Genomic DNA, 17,436 nt, shown 5'->3' with positions numbered 1-17,436 from the left:
AAACACGATCAGAGACGTCACGTACCCTTGCACCTGGGAGGCAACATACCAAACGTGAGTCTCTCTCGTTCCCACAAACCGCCTATCTGTGCCCCGAACTTTCGAGTCCCCAATTACTACTGCTCTGCTCTTCTTCACCCTTCCCTTCTGAGTAACGGGGACAGGCTCCGTGCCAGAGACCTGAGCCCCGTTACTTACCCCTGGTAAGTCATCCCCCCCACAAGTATCCGAAACGGTATACTTGTTCTTGGGGGGGACGGCCGCAGGGGGTCCCTGCACTGGCTGCTTCCTCCCAGTCCCCCTCACTGTCACCCATCTATCTGCCATCTTTGGAGTTACTACTTCCCTGTAACTCTGATCTATGACCCCCTCTGCCTCCCGAATGATCCGCAGTTCCTCCCACTCCAGCTCCAGTTCCCTAACACGGTCTTGGAGGAGCTGGAGGTGGGTGCACTTCCTGCAAGTGTAATCGGCAGGGACGTCGATGGCATCCCTCACCTCATACATTTTGCAGGAGGAACATTGCACTGCCTTCACTGCCATCTCTCTAAAGCTAACTTTTATTTAAAAAAAACTGGGTCTAAAGAATACAACGAGCAAAATTCAGCACTTACCTACTTACCACAACAGGTGTTATTATTAGGTTAGAGGAGGAGGGCGGGTGGGAGGCACTACCCGTGTAGTGCCTCGGGTTCCTCTCCTTCGCGCTTTTAAAGGGGGAAAAAACCTACCCAGGTAAGCTTACACTAACTGCTTCCGGGTCTCGGCTGCCCCTCTGGTCGTCGTCACTTCCCCCTGGTGCTCCCGCTCTTTCTGTGAAGAGAGAGTGAAAGAGAAAAAAAAACACCGCTGCCCGCTACCGGTAAGCACTTTTAAAACCAAACGGTCTTACCTTCGCTGCTGCTCGCACTGGAAAAAAAAAAAAAAAATTTCCATTAGCTATTTCTTTACCTTGTGGTTGGGGCATTGTAAGTTTGTTTATTTGAGGTGGTGTTTGTTTATTAAAAGGATGCAACTTAATATAGCTGAAAATGTGTTGCTGGAAAAAGCGCAGCAGGTCAGGCAGCATCCAAGGAACAGGAGAATCGACGTTTCGTCGATTCTCCTGTTCCTTGGATGCTGCCTGACCTGCTGCGCTTTTCCAGCAACACATTTTCAGCTCTGATCTCCAGCATCTGCAGCCCTCACTTTCTCTGCAACTTAATATAAACTAGCAATTTTTGTTTATTGAGAAAAAGATTAGCTCTGAGGGAAATTTTTAAAGATAACACCATAAAAAATAAGAGCAGGAATCTGGAGAAGAATCATTGGCCTTGAAACAGTAACTCTGTCACCACAGATGATGCCAGACATGTTGAGTTTCTCAAGCATTTTCTGTTTCTTAATTCAGAAAGGACACATTGGTTAGAGATCAGAAACATTTTTTTTCACAGATCGGGTTATGGCAAAGTGAATCATCATACCTGCATGAATGACCTGGGTTAGTATACTTAATGCTCTGTAATCTGTGTTGATGTTAGATTGATTCTGTCTTAGCACTTGGAAACCTACTGCCTATATTCTGAATCCAGTTACGAGCAGTTTAAATATATATAAATATAGGAACAGTGACTTGATTCAGTTCATCAAATTGATTTCTTCAAACAGGCCATGCATAGCTTGCATTGTTACAACCTATCAAACTTAGGAGGTGTTAAGAATTCTGTAGCTCAAAAGCCAGCATCTCTTAGCTCACTGGAAAGCAAACCTCTGTATCCCTGTTTGCTGCACTGTTTTTGTGTTTGCTGTTAGTTAATGACTGTTCAATGTCACAGGTGACTGCAATCATCAACATGACATAACTGACTCAAAAGATGAGAATGCAACCTATTTGTAGGACTGTGCTTAAAATTTAAACATCTGTAATAAAGAAGTAGTATAAATCCTCTAGGGTGTGTATGTTTAATAAAATTAAGCTCAGAACGATGCTTTCGGAAACTAGTGCTAAGGTTTATCATGATTTGAGAATGTTTCTGTTTTTAATCAACAGTGGTATGATGTGACAGCAGATCTGTAATTTAAAATGCTTTTAGATTATTTCTGTCAATAACTCTTGATGGTTTTTTTTCTTAGTATAAGGATGCTTTTCTGAAGGCTAACCCTGGATACAAGTGGTGTCCAACAACCAACAAACCATTGAAGAGTTCATCACCAACTGTTACGACAAGAAAGAAGCTCTGGACATTTCCAACAGAGCCCACAAAGGAGTTTCCCATCACCAAAAGGGTGGTAAAGGCTGAGGAAATGCCACAAATCAACTTTGCGATGGCAGGTACTAAATCCCATTGATGATTTGCAAAGGACCATCATTATTTTACCATCTTAGCAACAAGGAATCTTTGTTCAGAGAAAACAATTCCTTTCAGAGTGAGTGGTTTTGTTTGTCTAGTCCTTGGTTTCTATTCCCATCTTCACCATGTCCTACTCCTTGGGACCTAATGGGTAACCTGCTCCCAGCTATCTTTTCAATGGGACTTTGTAAGTAACAATTGTCTGTACTCACTTCATTTCACTTTTTATTCACTCCATACTGTTCCATGGATTAATTTATTTGTAGTTTATCTCATGTTTTTTAAAAATGGAAAATGGCACACATTATATGACCGGTGAATGTCTGAAGGATGATTTTCTGTTAGCAGTATCCCTCGCCCAAACTCCCCCTCGGAAGTGCCCTATTGGGAGTCTGGAATGGTTTGCCTGTAACAGGTATTATGCACTTTCAAAACATGGCTCAGAATTTCTAGGTCTATTGCAATCTACCCTTGGCACCCAACCTTGAGAAAGCCACTAAGCTGCCCACTGCATCATAGACACAAATTTGGCAGCTGCAGCTCACTGACTTTATAGAAAATAGGGCCCAAAGCTGAGTTCACAGTGATCCTTTTGTCAACATGTATAGGGACACATTCCAGGTTTGCAGCTCACTTCGCTAGTTTATTACTTCAGACATCACACCATATTACAAATGCATAAATATTTTAGACTAGGACATAATTTTCTGTACAGTTCCTGACTGTTAACTTCAGTCAACATTGAGTGTGATTTTACTTAGATCCTGAATTCTTTAATAACTTAAAGAATTCAAATCATAGCTGTAATGGCCTCAAGTATTTATTGCAAACATTTATCGAGTTAACACATGGTTACCATAAAGGCATATGCAACTACATTTTATGAAACCTGTGATAAGTTCAGTATTTCATTAAAGGTCTGTCAAGCTTTTTACCTTTTCTTTTCCCAAAAAAAACCTTTTGGAGTTGCTGAGCCAACAAAATTGAATTGGTGGTGAAGTTAAATGCTTATTATGTACCTGTTGTCACTGAGAAAGAAATCTCTCTGAATTAGCGTCATGGAGGTTTACAGCATGGAAACAGGCCCTTCTGCCCAACTCATCCATGCCGACGAGTTTTCACAATTAATCCAGTACCATTTATTGCAAAGTTTGTGCAAGAATGTTTCCCATTCTATAGTGCTAATGTTTGAAGGTACACTCGGAGGCATACATTTCACAATTTGCTTTGTGCTAATTACAAGGGTCGTATTTAAAAAGCCATTCGAAACTACGTAACTGTTTAATTGAGCTACCACAGTGTTAATCAAGTTTTGTTATACTCATTTTCACTTTTAGCTGAGTCTGCTTTTTAAAAATTTATTTTGATTCATTTATAAATGCCCCTAAAATGCTGCTGTTATAAACCTCATGGGTTCTTTGGGATGTTTAAGCATTTTTCTTTTCTGAAATATCTGCCAAAAATGTTCCTTTGTATTAACTTGTATATTGACTACAAATGTAGATTACCATTCCTCATTTCAGTCTAACACAGGCCAATGTTTGAAGAAATATTTTATTTTTTTCAAACAGTTCTGATAAAAAGCAGAACACGTACACTCATATCTATAGTTAAGAAGACAAGTGTATTATTTTCAATTTTTGACAATAATAACTTGAACGTCAAATGGGTAACTGGAAGCTATGTCAGCTTTGTCACAGCAAGCTCCAATATTACAACTTCTTCAGTGCAAACATCTTGAGCCTATAATTAATAAGAGTTCAATAAGATGAACTACTAACAAGAAATAATTCTGTCAGAGATCTGAGTCGGGAAAATGATGAGTTGAAGGATAGTAGTACTAGTAAGAAGGTTGTACTGCAGAAATTAGTTGGGCTGGAAGTTAATAAGTCCCAAGAGTATTTAAAGAGGCAGCTGTAGAGATAGTTGATGCATTGGTGATTATTTTTTCAAAATTCTATAGATTTTGGAATAATCCCTGCGTGTTAGACACAATCAAATGTCACCTCACCATTCAAGAGGTGAGTGAGAAAATGAGGAACCAAAAACAATGTTCCTTGTAAGTTGCATGGCTCTGAGACACTAGTTGGCGTGCTGAGGCGCCGGACTCTGCTTCTGGAAACCGCTGTTGTACACGGGTGTCAGAAGTCCATGCCATGGAAAAAACAGTTGGAAGAAACATTGACTACACACCTGTTAGCCTGACCTCACTGGTAATTAAAATGCTAAAATCTATGATTAAAAAAATATAATAGACAGACATTTGGATAATAATAATGTGATTGGACATAGATTTGTGAATGGGAAATTGTGTTTGAGAAAGATATTGGAGTTTTTTGACGATGTTACTCAAAGCTGATAAAATGAATTCAGTGGATGTGATATACCTGAATTTTCATTATGCCTTTGATTAGGTCCCTACAGGAGGTTCATTAGAGGTAATGTGCTGGCAGGGATTAAGGATTGGCTAAAAGACAATAGGAAATAGAGATAAAGTGGCCGTTCATATGTTGATAGACAGTGATTGGTGACATAACACAAGGATCAGTATTTGGGTTTCAGCTGTTCACAATAGATATCAATGATTGATGTGGGGATCAATTGTCAAATTTTTAACTTTGTGGATGATACAAAGTTAAGTGGGAAAGTATGTTTTGAAGAAGATCTATCTGGTTGGCATGGACGGGTTGGACCGAAGGGTCTGTTTCCATGCTGTACATCTCTATGACTCTATGTAAAGTGGCTTCTGGTGAATTTGGATAAGCTTAGTAAGTGAGCAAGGACATATGGAACATGATGTGGAAAAATAGGATTATCAACTTTAATAAGATCAGATATGTCAAGTATTTATTAAATGGTGAGAAGTCTCAACTGTAGCTGTATAAAGGGACTTGGATTTCCTTGTTAATAGGATACTGAAGACTAACATGCAGGTACAGCAAGTTAATAGCAAGGCTAGTGGCATGTTAGCCTTTATCACAAGAAGAATTGAGTACATGAGAAGTGATATCGTGCTTCGATTGTACAGGAGCTTGGTTAGATAGCATCTGGGGTACTGTGTGCACTTTTGGTCTCCTGACCTTAAGAAGAATGTTGTTGCCATAGAAGGAATGCAACAGAGGTTCACTGGACTATTTGGTTTTTTTAGATTAGATTACTTAGTGTGGAAACAGGTCCTTCGGCCCAACAAGTCCACACCGACCCACCCAGACCCATTCCCCTACATTTACCCCTGCACCTAACACTACGGGCAATTTAGCGTGGCCAATTCACATTTTTGGATTGTGGGAGGAAACCGGAGCACCCAGAGGAAACTCACGCAGGCACGGGGAGAATGTGCAAACTCCACACAGTCAGTCGCCTGAGGCACTGTGAGGCAGCAGTGCTAACCACTGTGCCACCGTGCCGCCCATAGGATAGCAGGGCAGATTGGGCGAACTAGACCTGTCTTGTCCAGAGTTTTAAAGATTAGAAGATGATCGTATTGAAACCTACAAGTACTTAAAGGGCTCGGCAGGATTAGACGCAGGTTAGATGTTTCCCCTGGTTGTGGAGTTTAAAACCAGGGCACACAATTTAAAAATAAGGGGAATGCCATTTTCGAATAAGATGAGTGGAACTTGTTTTGTCTTTGTTTTGGAGGATTGTAAGTCTGTGGAATTCTCTACCCCAGACAGCTGTGGAAGTTCAGTCTTCAAATAAATTTAAATAGAGATTTGATAGATTACTGATTACCACAGTGTTACGGGGATAGAGTAAGCAAAACTTATTGACATTTTCGATCAGCTAAAATCGCATCAAATAGTGGAACAGGCTCAATGGCCTGAATGGCTGATTCCTCCATTCCTAATCAGAAGAATGTCCTTTCTCAATATTAATCCAGTTCAATGTTGTGTACAAAACTTTGGAACTGATATCCAATGAACAAAGAACAGGAAGTTTTGGTGTTTTTTTTATTCATTCTCATTAGGTCAAATCCTGGAATCTCTTCCTTAAGGGCATTGTGGGACAGCAGCAATTAGGAAGGTGGCTTACCACCAGTTCACAAGGACAATCTGGGGTTAAATGCTGAACTAGTCATTGAGGTTTTTGCCTTCGAAAAGAATAAAAGATTGGAATCCACATCTTGCCCATTAGTTATTCACTTAAGCACTGACTACTTCGTAATCATGTGACAGAAAGTAGAATTTCCCAAAACATGGGAGTACATTTTCACAAGGTGACCTGCTTATTTTAGTAACTGTTCTATTATTTATGACTTTCAGGTAATGATGGATGTAAAACATCAGCCATAGCACAGTCTGTATTCAAACGCTGTTCCTGGTGGGCATATCTGACATGATCTAATCTTGATTTCACCTGAAGTGTTCACGTAACAATTTTCTAACACAAGTAATGAGATTACGATAATGAGCAAGAACTTTGAGCTCAGATTTCTACTTTCCTATCCACTGACACCCACCGTTTTCCTGGAAAAGCTCATTCAGCTGGACATAGGCCAAGGATGTAACTTGTGGTCTGTCTTCTCTTTGCCCAGCATGGTTGCTGTATTTCTTTATATGAGCGATTTGCTTCAGAGTGTTTCATGATACACTTAGATCATCAAAGCATTGCTTATAGATACAAGGTCATATTAAAATGGAATTACTTAAGGAAAGATTAACAGATGTATATATCTCTTTACTAATAGATCCCACACAAATGGGAGGACTCAGCATGCTGCTCTTAGCAGGAGAACATGCCTTGACAGCAAAGGAGGTAACTTGATATGATTGACTTTGACATCATTGTACACACAACCTAGTTTCCAAACTTGAAATGTACTGATAATGTTATGTGTTACTGCACTTAAGCATACATTGCTGCTGCATTGATTATGCTGTTAGTTTGACACTTATTCTAAAACTTAAAAATACTGTAAGAACAACTAAAGTGGCTCATGAATCTGAATAGATTCTGAAGAAGGGCTTATGCCCGAAACGTTGATTCTCCTGTTCCCTGGATGCTGCCTGACCTGCTGTGCTTTTCCAGCAACACATTTCCAGCTCTGATCTCCAGCATCTGCAGACCTCACTTTCTCCTCATGAATCTGAATAGTAAAGGGAAATCTTGAATTACGGTGGAGCAGTTGTTTTATAAATGAATTCACATTAAACAAACAATGTTCTTAGTAATAATCTAATTGCTCTCAAACATTTTTTGCAGATCTAATCCTCGCTCATAACAGTCCTGTCTCCACTCTATTCAGTATATGCACTATGTTTCCCTGCTATTAAAATTGTGCATCATTTATTTTTGCTTGCCTAGAATAGGGCATTACAAAATTCCATTAGTGGCAGATGCTGCTTTGTCTTTTTAAGGCACTCCGGTTTCGCATGCTCTTTTCCATTGCATGCAACCTCAAAAACATGCCCTGTCCTGGAGTTTTTTCTTCTCCTAAGGACAACTGATCTGTCAACACCAAAAAGATTTGCCATTTTTGAATGTTTGCTGGAATTTAAACTCAAGTACTCTATCAAGCTCAGAGCTGTGTTTTCAGTAACACTGAAAATGCAAGAAATTCAATTTGTCAGCAGGTGCTAGGGGTTTATGGTCAAACATAAATTTTGCTGAACTCCTAGATGTGGTCTTCATTGATTAATACTTTAGAAAAGATTATTATATTTCTTTTCAGTAGCTAACAAACTTCATTGGTTTAGGCAGGATTGAGGATACCAATGTAAAATGACATTGTGAATCCGATGGTGTTAACAACTTTATTGTGCTATCATTATTTATGCAGGCTGTCCAGTTAAAACCTTTGTAGTCAGTCTTCTAGTCACTCTTTACTATGTTAAGGGTCAAGAGTATTCAGTTCTCTTGAATGGTGGGCATTTAGACCTTCAAAATGATTTAAAATTTTAATCTAATAAACATTTCATGCTTCAGGCATTTCCTATGATGAAGGCAATTTAAGTGCACTCCATCCCTCTTTAGTCCCACAGTTCTACTGCCTATAACATAACTTGATATGTTTTACCACCATGGTCAATTCTGTCTGTTAGGTTTAGGATAAAAAGATCCATCAACCAAGTTTCTTTAATAATAATTGTGAACAGGTGATTTATTTGGCAAAGCTGAAAAGCTGATTAAAACACAATTCATAAGTACAAATATCAACCTTCTAAATATCACAAAGTATTTGCAAACCTGTTCACAGCAGGAAAGAGAAAAAAATTGATGTGTCTGTCTCTGCAGTAATTGACTTTTGGCCAATGATGGTTAGTTAATGAAGGGAAAAAGTATGAAGTGTGGAATGTTAAGCTAACTACTGGTCTGACACTCTGGCATGTTACATCGTAGAATCCCTACAGTGGGGATTAAGGCCATTCGACCCGTTGAGTCCACATCAACCCTCCAACGAGCTTCCATCCAGACCCACCCCTTCCCTGAAACCCTGCATTTCCTATGCCTAATCTACCTACCCTGCACATGCCTGGATGCTGATGGGCAATTTAGCATGACCACTCCACCTAACCTGCACATCTTTGGACAGACGGAGAAAACTGGAGCATCTGGGAGGAACTCATGCAATCAGGGGAGAATGTGCAAACTCCACACAGATGGTCGTTTGAGGGTAGACTCAAACCTGCGTCCCTGGCGCTATGAACCAACAGTGCTAACCACTGATTTTTTTTTTAGCCATCTTATTGCCCTTGTGAGCTGGATGTCACCAAGCAAAAACAGTTGTCTTTGGGATCTTTGCAAATGCAGCTTCCTTAGGAAACACAATGTCTTGATTTATTTTGGATGCTTTTCAATTAGACAATCAGATTTCACACAGGATTCAAAACAAGAATTTTGTTGTACACCAGCAATTTCAAACAATACCAGAAGTGAACACTGAAACCTGACAGATATAAACTCCAACTGTTCCCATCGAACGTGTGGCTACCTAGAAATGTGTTGTTACATAATGTTCTAATATCCTTTCATTGACCTCTTTTGGAAAAAAAAACACTCCGGGTATCCACAATCTTCGAAACTCTAGTCCAGAAAAATGATAATGCTCTGAAGGCTTCAGAGTTAATGTAGGAATACTGCTACACATTACAAATTCTCCTTGTGGGATTGCAATAGCACCGGCAAAGTAATAGGTGGCACTTAATAAGGACTTTGCCTGCCCTTAATAAGGTTTTGTAATTGAGCTCCCACTTCGCCAATCCTGATGATTTTGTTCAAAATGTAACTTTTATTTCCTGACACAGTTCTTTCCTTTCTCTTCTGAGCGATGTAATCATTGTAGTGAAGGCTATAATAGTTCAGCCAAAACTTGTGTTTTTCTTCACACAGATTTCCTCCAATACAACACAGTCAGGGATCCCTGACTCAACCAAGCAGTGTGGGAATTCAGCATTGTTTCAATTAGCAGAGGTATGCTTTCTGACTCTTGAACAATGTTTAAAGGAATATGTTTGTGTTAGTCCCAGAAATAGCTTAGTATTTTACTGGAATGATTGTGTGAATTTATAGTGTTGTAAAACAAAGTAAGTTGCCCTCTCAGTATGTAAACCTCTCACATTTGAAGTTTGTAGGTCATATGATTCAAGAGTCAGTACACTTTTGCATCCTCACGAGAGGAACAAAACAATCTTGGTTTTGCAAACACAGATTAAAAATAATATCTAAAATGTTTTAGAATGCTTTTTTTGCTGTTGGTAGAATGCTGGATTGATATTCAGTTTAGTAACTTGACTGCGAAAGTCAAGTAAACCTTTGCATTTTGAACATTCAGTTTTTATTTCCTTGTCATTTTGGACTTAGATTGTGGGTGTTGGCAATGCATACACTAAAAACAAAGGGACATCAAATTTCATCACTCATTGGTGACAATACATAGTTTCCATTGATTCAGCTGTGATCATAAGTGCTGAAAGGAAACAGTTGAACTTAGCCATCATTCAATATAAAATCATTTTGTGGGATGATGGTTCCTGCTCCTCCTCCAATTCAGTTGTTAAGTAAATATTTCCTGTGATGCTGATTCTGTTTGTATATTAATCTTTCTAAACTGGAAAGTGAACTTAGTTCCGGTTCCTCCAAGTTCATAAAAAATGTCATTTCACACTTGCCCCTGCATTGTTTTGAACAAGAATTTGTTGGATCCAACAATGGATCCAACAATATTATGTTGCATTGTTGTTACCATGATGTTAATTAGAATTAGTGGCAGCCACATTGCAGTTTAACTGGTTGCATGTGATATTGACAACATTCCAAGGTTAACGTCACCAGAAATTGGAGATTAATTAACTGGATACTATTTTCAATGAGCTGACATAAAATCCTAGAAAACAGAAGGCCGTGCATTTATAAAGTCCCTTTCATGACCACCAACTTTTTCAAAGCATTTACAGTCAAAGAAGTACAGAACAGCCTCAATTATCTGAATGAGATGGGTGGAGAGTATTTTGTTTGGATAACTGAGAGTTCGAATAGTGGATTGTTCAGATAATGGATCACATTTTTACAGGACCTTGAGATCTTGTTTGGAAATCCAAAATTTGGATAATTGATGTTTGAATAATCGAGGTTGTTCTGTACTTCTTTTCTCATTGTAATACAAGTCAAGCACAGCAAGTTCACAATAAATAATCACCAGTCTGTTTTTGTGACATTAATTGAGAATAGATATTGGCCAAGGCATTAGGGATACCTCCCCGATCATCATCAATGGAGTACCACCTGAGATGACAGATGGAACCTTGCTTTATGGTCTCATTGATAGATGGCACTCCAAATAGTGCTGTGTTTTCTCAGTAACACATTGGAACATCAATCATGACTTTTGTATTGCATTCAAGACTGGAACTTGAACTCACTCAGATATGTGATGATACCGACAGACTGTCATTTGACACATGGAGTCATTCATTTTTTAATGTATTTATTAGTTATAAACAATAAGGGTAGTGATGTGGTGGAGGAGATGGTCGGGAGGCTCTTCGACTTGATGAGATGATTGGAGTTGCACAATCATGTGATGAAATCTCCAATAATAGACCCAACCTCAGTTGACAGCCGTCTTTGCATGATGTCCTCCATTATTTTAACTGACAATATAATCTTCTGCAGGTTGCTTAATTGTAACATCTGGTTTTTGCTTCAGATGTGTTCGGACCGGTTGGTAACTGAAGGAGTAAAAACTGAACCCACCATGTGTACCTCAGAGGATAGCCATACACCTGAGATGCCCACCATAAATCCTGGATTGACTGCAAAGGATAATGGTATTAAGCCACAGGACTGGATTACTAATGACAAATCGTTGTCCTTGTTAACTGACACTTCTGTGACAAGTCATAATAAAAGTGAAAAAATTAAAAAGAAGAAGAAGAAAAAAGTTAAACTTGAAACTACCAAAGCTGAAAAACAGACATTTAAAAAAAGCGGGAAGAAACGGAAATCATCAGAGTCTGACATGGAAAGCTTAATGTACACGATTGATGCTGTTGCTAAGGGGGACTGGGGCACTGAAAAACCTTCAGGAAGCCCAATGAAAAGTGCACGATGCTCAGCAAAGTCAACGGAAAATCTGTTACACTCTGTCTCCAGCCCACCAAAGAAAAAAATGAAACCAAAACCAATCAAATTACCTGCTGAAAAGATTTCAGAACTCAACAAACACTCAAAGGTTTCTGATCTTGAGAAAGTTACCAGCAGCCCAATCAAAACTGAAACTTTTTCTGTCACTGAGCAACTACTTTCCCATAATGCACTAGGTGAAGTGAAAGCTGAGAACAAGGAGATCAGTAAAAAGACAGAAGCATCTGGGTCCAGAAAATCTGAGCGATCATGTAAAGGTGCTCTATATAAGACTTTGGTGTCAGAAGGAATGTTGACATCTTTACGGGCCAATGTCGACAGAGGTAAGTGACGGGGTTCTAAATCAAATTCTGCTTGTATGTGCTCGTACACAAGATAATGAATGAAGGGCGTGATATGTTTGCTATTCATTCTTGGTCTCTGCTGGAGAGGCAGAAAGAGAAATGAGTTACTTCTCCACAGATAGCAACCAAGTTTAGAGGGCGAGTACTAACATACGCTTTTTACTGAAGAAGATGGGCACAGAGGCTTCCCAATTTATGATCATTTGATTTACAAACACTTATGGAAGCGATTTCATATAAGGATGTAATTTTGAAGATCTGATGTACAAACATTTTCTGTACTTACGAATGACTGTTGTATATTATCTTGCATTGTGTTCTGACTTGTGTGTTAAATACAAATTTGCAACAGACTCAGGGGCCAGACCCATTCACAAGGGACAGCTTGTATATGACTAGAATTGGTTGCTTCGTCAAAGTTTTACTTAAGTTATGGTGCTTGCTATCTTACTGAATGTAAGAGGTGAATGTATATAATGAGATGAACCATTGATTATTGCGAAACTACTTTATCAAAGTTATAAAAGCTGTCCTATGTGATGATGAGAAAGGTAAACACCCTCTGTTCAACCGTGCCAGCCTGTTTGCAACCTTTGACACGGTTGACCACACCATCCACCTGTAGTACCTCTCTACACTCCACTGTGAGTAGCACTGCTTGCACCTCATTCCATTCTTATCAATCTCACTGTTGTCAGAGAATTACTCGCCATCGCTGACCTTCCAGGTCCCCACACTGTTACTTCCATTGTCTATCCTTGACGTGTCCTATTTCTCATCTGCAAAGTATCCCTCAGCGACATCATTTGAAGGCACAGCATTAGTTTTCTTCGACAGCTAATTCTACCTCCTCATCACATCTCTTGTCTCTTATGGAGTTGCTAAATTATCAGGTTCCTGATAAATATCCAGTATTGATTGAGCAGAGATTTCCTGTAATTAAGTATTGAAAAGACTATTTTCGCTCCCTGCTCAAAATCCTGCTTCCACTTACCAATTCCATTCCAATCTCTTCCATCAACATCTCGAATTGCGAGGAGGGCCCATCCTATGCTGGTTTGTTTTCAAATATTGACTGGGATTGACTTGCCATTTCTGGTATATATTAAGTCACTTGCTTCCATTCCATGGAAATCCTGTGAAGCCATAAAATGTGGCAGCGGAAATAAGCCATTCAGCCCATCAAGCTGTTCCATTCTTCAATGAGATCATGACTGATCTGATAATCCTCAGCTCTACTGCCCTGTCTTTTCTCACATCCCATGATTCCCTTACTGATTAAACATGTCTGCCTCAGGCCCTTTTATGTACTTAATGATATAGCTTCATCAGCCTTCTACTGTTAAGAAAAGTTCCACAGATTCACTATCTTCTGGAAGAAAAAATGTTTCTCCTCATCTCTGTCCTAAATGGGTGACCCCTAACTCTGAGCTAATGCCCTCTGTTCCTGGATCTTCCCACAGAGGAAGAATCTCCCAATATCTATTCTGCCAAGCTTCCTGAGAATCTAATCTGTCTCAATGATCATAGATCGTAGAATCCCTGCAGTGTGGCAGCAGGCCATTCAGCCTATCGAGTCCACATCAACCCTCCAAACAGCATGTCACCCAGGGCCACTGTCTACCTATTCCTGTAACCTTGCATTTCCCATGACTAATTCACCTAGCCTGCACATCCCTGAACACTATGGGCAATTTAGCATGACCAATCCACCTAATCTGCATATTTTTGGATTGTAGAAGGAAACCAAAGCACTCGGAGGAAGCCCACACAGACACTGGGAGAATATGCAAATGCAACACAAACAGTTGCCCGAGGGTGGAATCGAACCTGGGTCCCTGGCACTGAGGGGCAGCAGTGCTTACCACTGAGTGTCTCATTTGTCTCAAACTGCAGTGAGTGCAGGTCCATACATGTACAATGTGTTGTACTGATTTTCAACTCTAACCTCTACCAAGGTCTCCTCTTACTACCTTTGTTTCTCACTGAAATTTAGCTGTTTTAAAAAAAGGAGCTGTTCTCCTGTGTTTCATAATTACTGTGGACCATGATGTTGCAGCTTCCAGAAGCTGCGTGGACTGAATTTTGAAACCAGTCTAAAAAACACCTTTTTAATAGTGTTTGATGAGGTGATAATCTGGTATCCAGGTTATGTAAGTTTTCATTGGTTGATGGTTATCCCTGAAGGTTAATTACAGTGACTGCATGACTTGTTTAGGGAGAAATTGCCGTGTTGCTATACCCAGTATTAGAATGACCAATAGAGGGCAGCATTACAAATGTTTTCATCATCATACCTATGTATGAGAAATGTTAAAGGGTTTTCTGGACAATTACCACAAACTCTATTCTCCATCTACCATTTCCATCACTCTGGCAACTCTTTGATTTTTTGCAACTTTGGTGTTATATGTGAAGCAGAGGTGAGCTTGTGAACACACATGATTGCCTGTTTCCACATTACTGGATTCCACTCCAACTCGTGCATTTTCTGCTGCAACCCTCATTTGTGACTTTGTTACAGTCACTTGACTTAACTATTCCAGCAGAACTCTGACTCCCTTCACATTCTGTTCTTTTTATCATCCAAATGTCTATTGCTTGTGTTCTACCTCACATCATCCTTCTGCTCACTGATCTACATTGATAGCCTTCAAGAAATGTCTCAGTTTAAAATTTCTAATCTTTGTTCTCAGATTGCTTCAGTATCTCACCCCTCCCTGTCTCTGAAATCTCCTCCAGCCCCTACAACAATCCAAGATATCTCTATTCTTCCATATTTAATCTCCCTTGCTTCATCTTTAGCTTCATCTCCCTTGCTTCAATCATTTGACATCCTAACTTCTGGAATTGCCTTCCTAACCCTGTTCACCCCTAACCTTTTTTTTTCTCTCATTTACAACAATCGTTTCAAACTACTTCTGTGATTTTATAGACAGTCGGAATAAATGGGTCAGTTTTGATTTGGCAGGCTGTAGCTACAGGAACTATGCTTGGCTATGATTTGTATATCATATCACTGACTGACAAGAGGATTCTGACTGTGATGAATTCAAGAGAAAGTAAACATTGAGGAGGATCTCGGGAGGCTGCTTTATAGCAGTCTTGTAAAGAGCTGTCAAAAAGCATGTTAAGTAAGTGGACAGGAGTGTGGCAGATGGCATACAATGTGAAGGAACGTGCAGTTAGCCACTTTGGTTGGACAGCTGGAAAATGGAGTCCTCCTGAAATGTTTAGAGGCTAAGAAGTATGGATATTCACTGGTTCCTGTATGTCGTCATACACAGACAGTTAACATAGAAACATAGAAAATAGGTACAGGAGTAGGCTATTCGGCCCTTTTGAGCCTGCACCACATTCAATATGATCATGGCTGATCATACAATTTCAATCTCCCGTTCCTGCTTTCTCTCCATATCTCTTGATCCCTTTAGCCACAAGGATCACGTCCAGCTCCCCTTTGAATATATCTAACAAACTGGCCTCAACAGCTTTCTATGGGAGAGAATTCCACAGGTTCATAATTCTGAGTGAAGAAATTCTTCCTCATCTCAATCCTGAATGACTCACCCCTTATTCTTACACTGTGACCTCTAGTTCTACACCTCCCCAACATCGGGAACATTCTTCCCACATCTAGCCTGTTCAGTCCCACCAGGATTGTGTATGTTGCTATGAGGTTCCCCCCTCATTGTTCTAGATTCCAGCTTACATAAGCCTAGTTGATCCAGTCTTTCTTCATATGTCAATCCTGCCATCCCAGGAATCGGTCTGGTCAATCAGCTGGACTTCCTCAATAGCAAGAATGTCCTTCCTCAGTAGGAGACGAAAACTGCACACAATATTCAAGGTGTGATTTCACCAAGTCCCTGTAAAAGCGCATCAAGACATCCCTACTCCGATACACAAATCCTCTCTCTATGAAGGCCAGCATACCATTAGCTTTCTTCACTGCCTGCTGCACCTGCATGCCAACCTTCAGTGACTGTTCCACCATGATATCCAGGTCTCTATGCACCTCACCTTTTCTTAAACTGCCACCATTCAAATTATAATCTGTGTTTCTGTTTTTGTGACCAAATTGGAGAACCTCGCATTTATCCACATTATATTGCATTTGTTAAGTATCAGCCAATCCATCCAAGTCACCTTGCAACCTCTTATCATCATCCTCGCAGCATACATTGTAACCGAGCTTCTTGTCATCTGCAACTTTAGAAATATGGAATTTAATTTCTTCATCCAAATCGTTAATGTACATTGTGAACAATTGGCGTCCCAGCGCTGAACCCAGCAGTTACCCCAGTTGTCTCTTGACTCTAATCTCCAGCGTCTGCAGTACCTACTTTTGCCTAGTTGATTTTAACTTTACTGCGAATCCTCTTCCAAGGATGCCTACCTTGAAGAAGTTCTCCTCTTCTCTCTACATGGATCTCAGTGAGTCTCTCTCTCACTGCTCCTCCCTGGGTTATCTCCTCTGCCCTGCAGTCATTCATGCTGAAGGGCTTTTGCCTGAAACATCGATTTGTTGTCACTGCCTGCCACTCTGAAAAGGAATCCAGAGTTTATTCCAACTCTGCTTCCTGCCTGTCAACCAGTTTTCTATCCATGTCAGTACATTACCTCCGATACCACGAGCTTTAATTTTCCTCACTAATCTCTTGTGTGGAACCTTTTCAAAAGCCTTTTGAAAGTCTGGATCTCAACATCTACAGGTTCACCCTTGTCCATTCTGCTGGACACATCCTCAAAAAATTCCAAAAGATTTGTCAAGCATGATTTCCCTTTACTGAATCCACACTGACTTGGACTGATTCTATCACCGCTTTCCAAATGCTCAGTTATTACATCCTTAATAATTGAATCCAGCATTTTCCCCACCACCAATGTCAGGCTACCGCCTTATAATTGCCTGTTTTCTCTCTCTCTCTCTCTCTCTCTCTCTCTCTCTCTCTCCTTTTTTTTAAAGAGTGGGGTTTCATTAGCTACCCTCCAGTCCATTGGAACTCTTCCTGGGTCTCGAGAATGCTGGAAAATTATCACCTAATGCATTCGCTATTTCTTGGGCTGTTTCCTTAAGTGGGATGAAGCACATCAGGCCGGTGGACTGATCAAGTTTTAATCCCATCGACCTCCCCAATACATAAGAACTAGGAGCAGGAGTAGGCCATCCAGCT

General features: G+C 40.0%; 1 protein-coding gene across 8 annotated transcripts in view; it reads left to right on the top strand.

Moving 5' to 3' along the window:
- LOC122555258 (HMG box transcription factor BBX) overlaps positions 1–17,436 on the top strand; it is a 223,432-nt gene that overhangs the window by 171,484 nt on the left and 34,512 nt on the right. For all 8 annotated transcript variants that reach the window (XM_043701070.1, XM_043701068.1, XM_043701069.1 and 5 more), the window contains 4 exons: positions 2,113–2,311; positions 7,021–7,088; positions 9,663–9,743; positions 11,479–12,238. In XM_043701070.1, the coding sequence (XP_043557005.1) occupies positions 2,113–2,311; positions 7,021–7,088; positions 9,663–9,743; positions 11,479–12,238 (1,108 nt within the window). The remainder of the gene's footprint in view (positions 1–2,112; positions 2,312–7,020; positions 7,089–9,662; positions 9,744–11,478; positions 12,239–17,436) is intronic.

This window comes from Chiloscyllium plagiosum, chromosome 12 (genome assembly GCF_004010195.1).
Source record: "Chiloscyllium plagiosum isolate BGI_BamShark_2017 chromosome 12, ASM401019v2, whole genome shotgun sequence".
In the NCBI taxonomy this organism is placed as follows: Eukaryota; Metazoa; Chordata; class Chondrichthyes; order Orectolobiformes; family Hemiscylliidae; genus Chiloscyllium; species Chiloscyllium plagiosum.
This window is presented reverse-complemented; position numbering and strand designations above follow the sequence as displayed.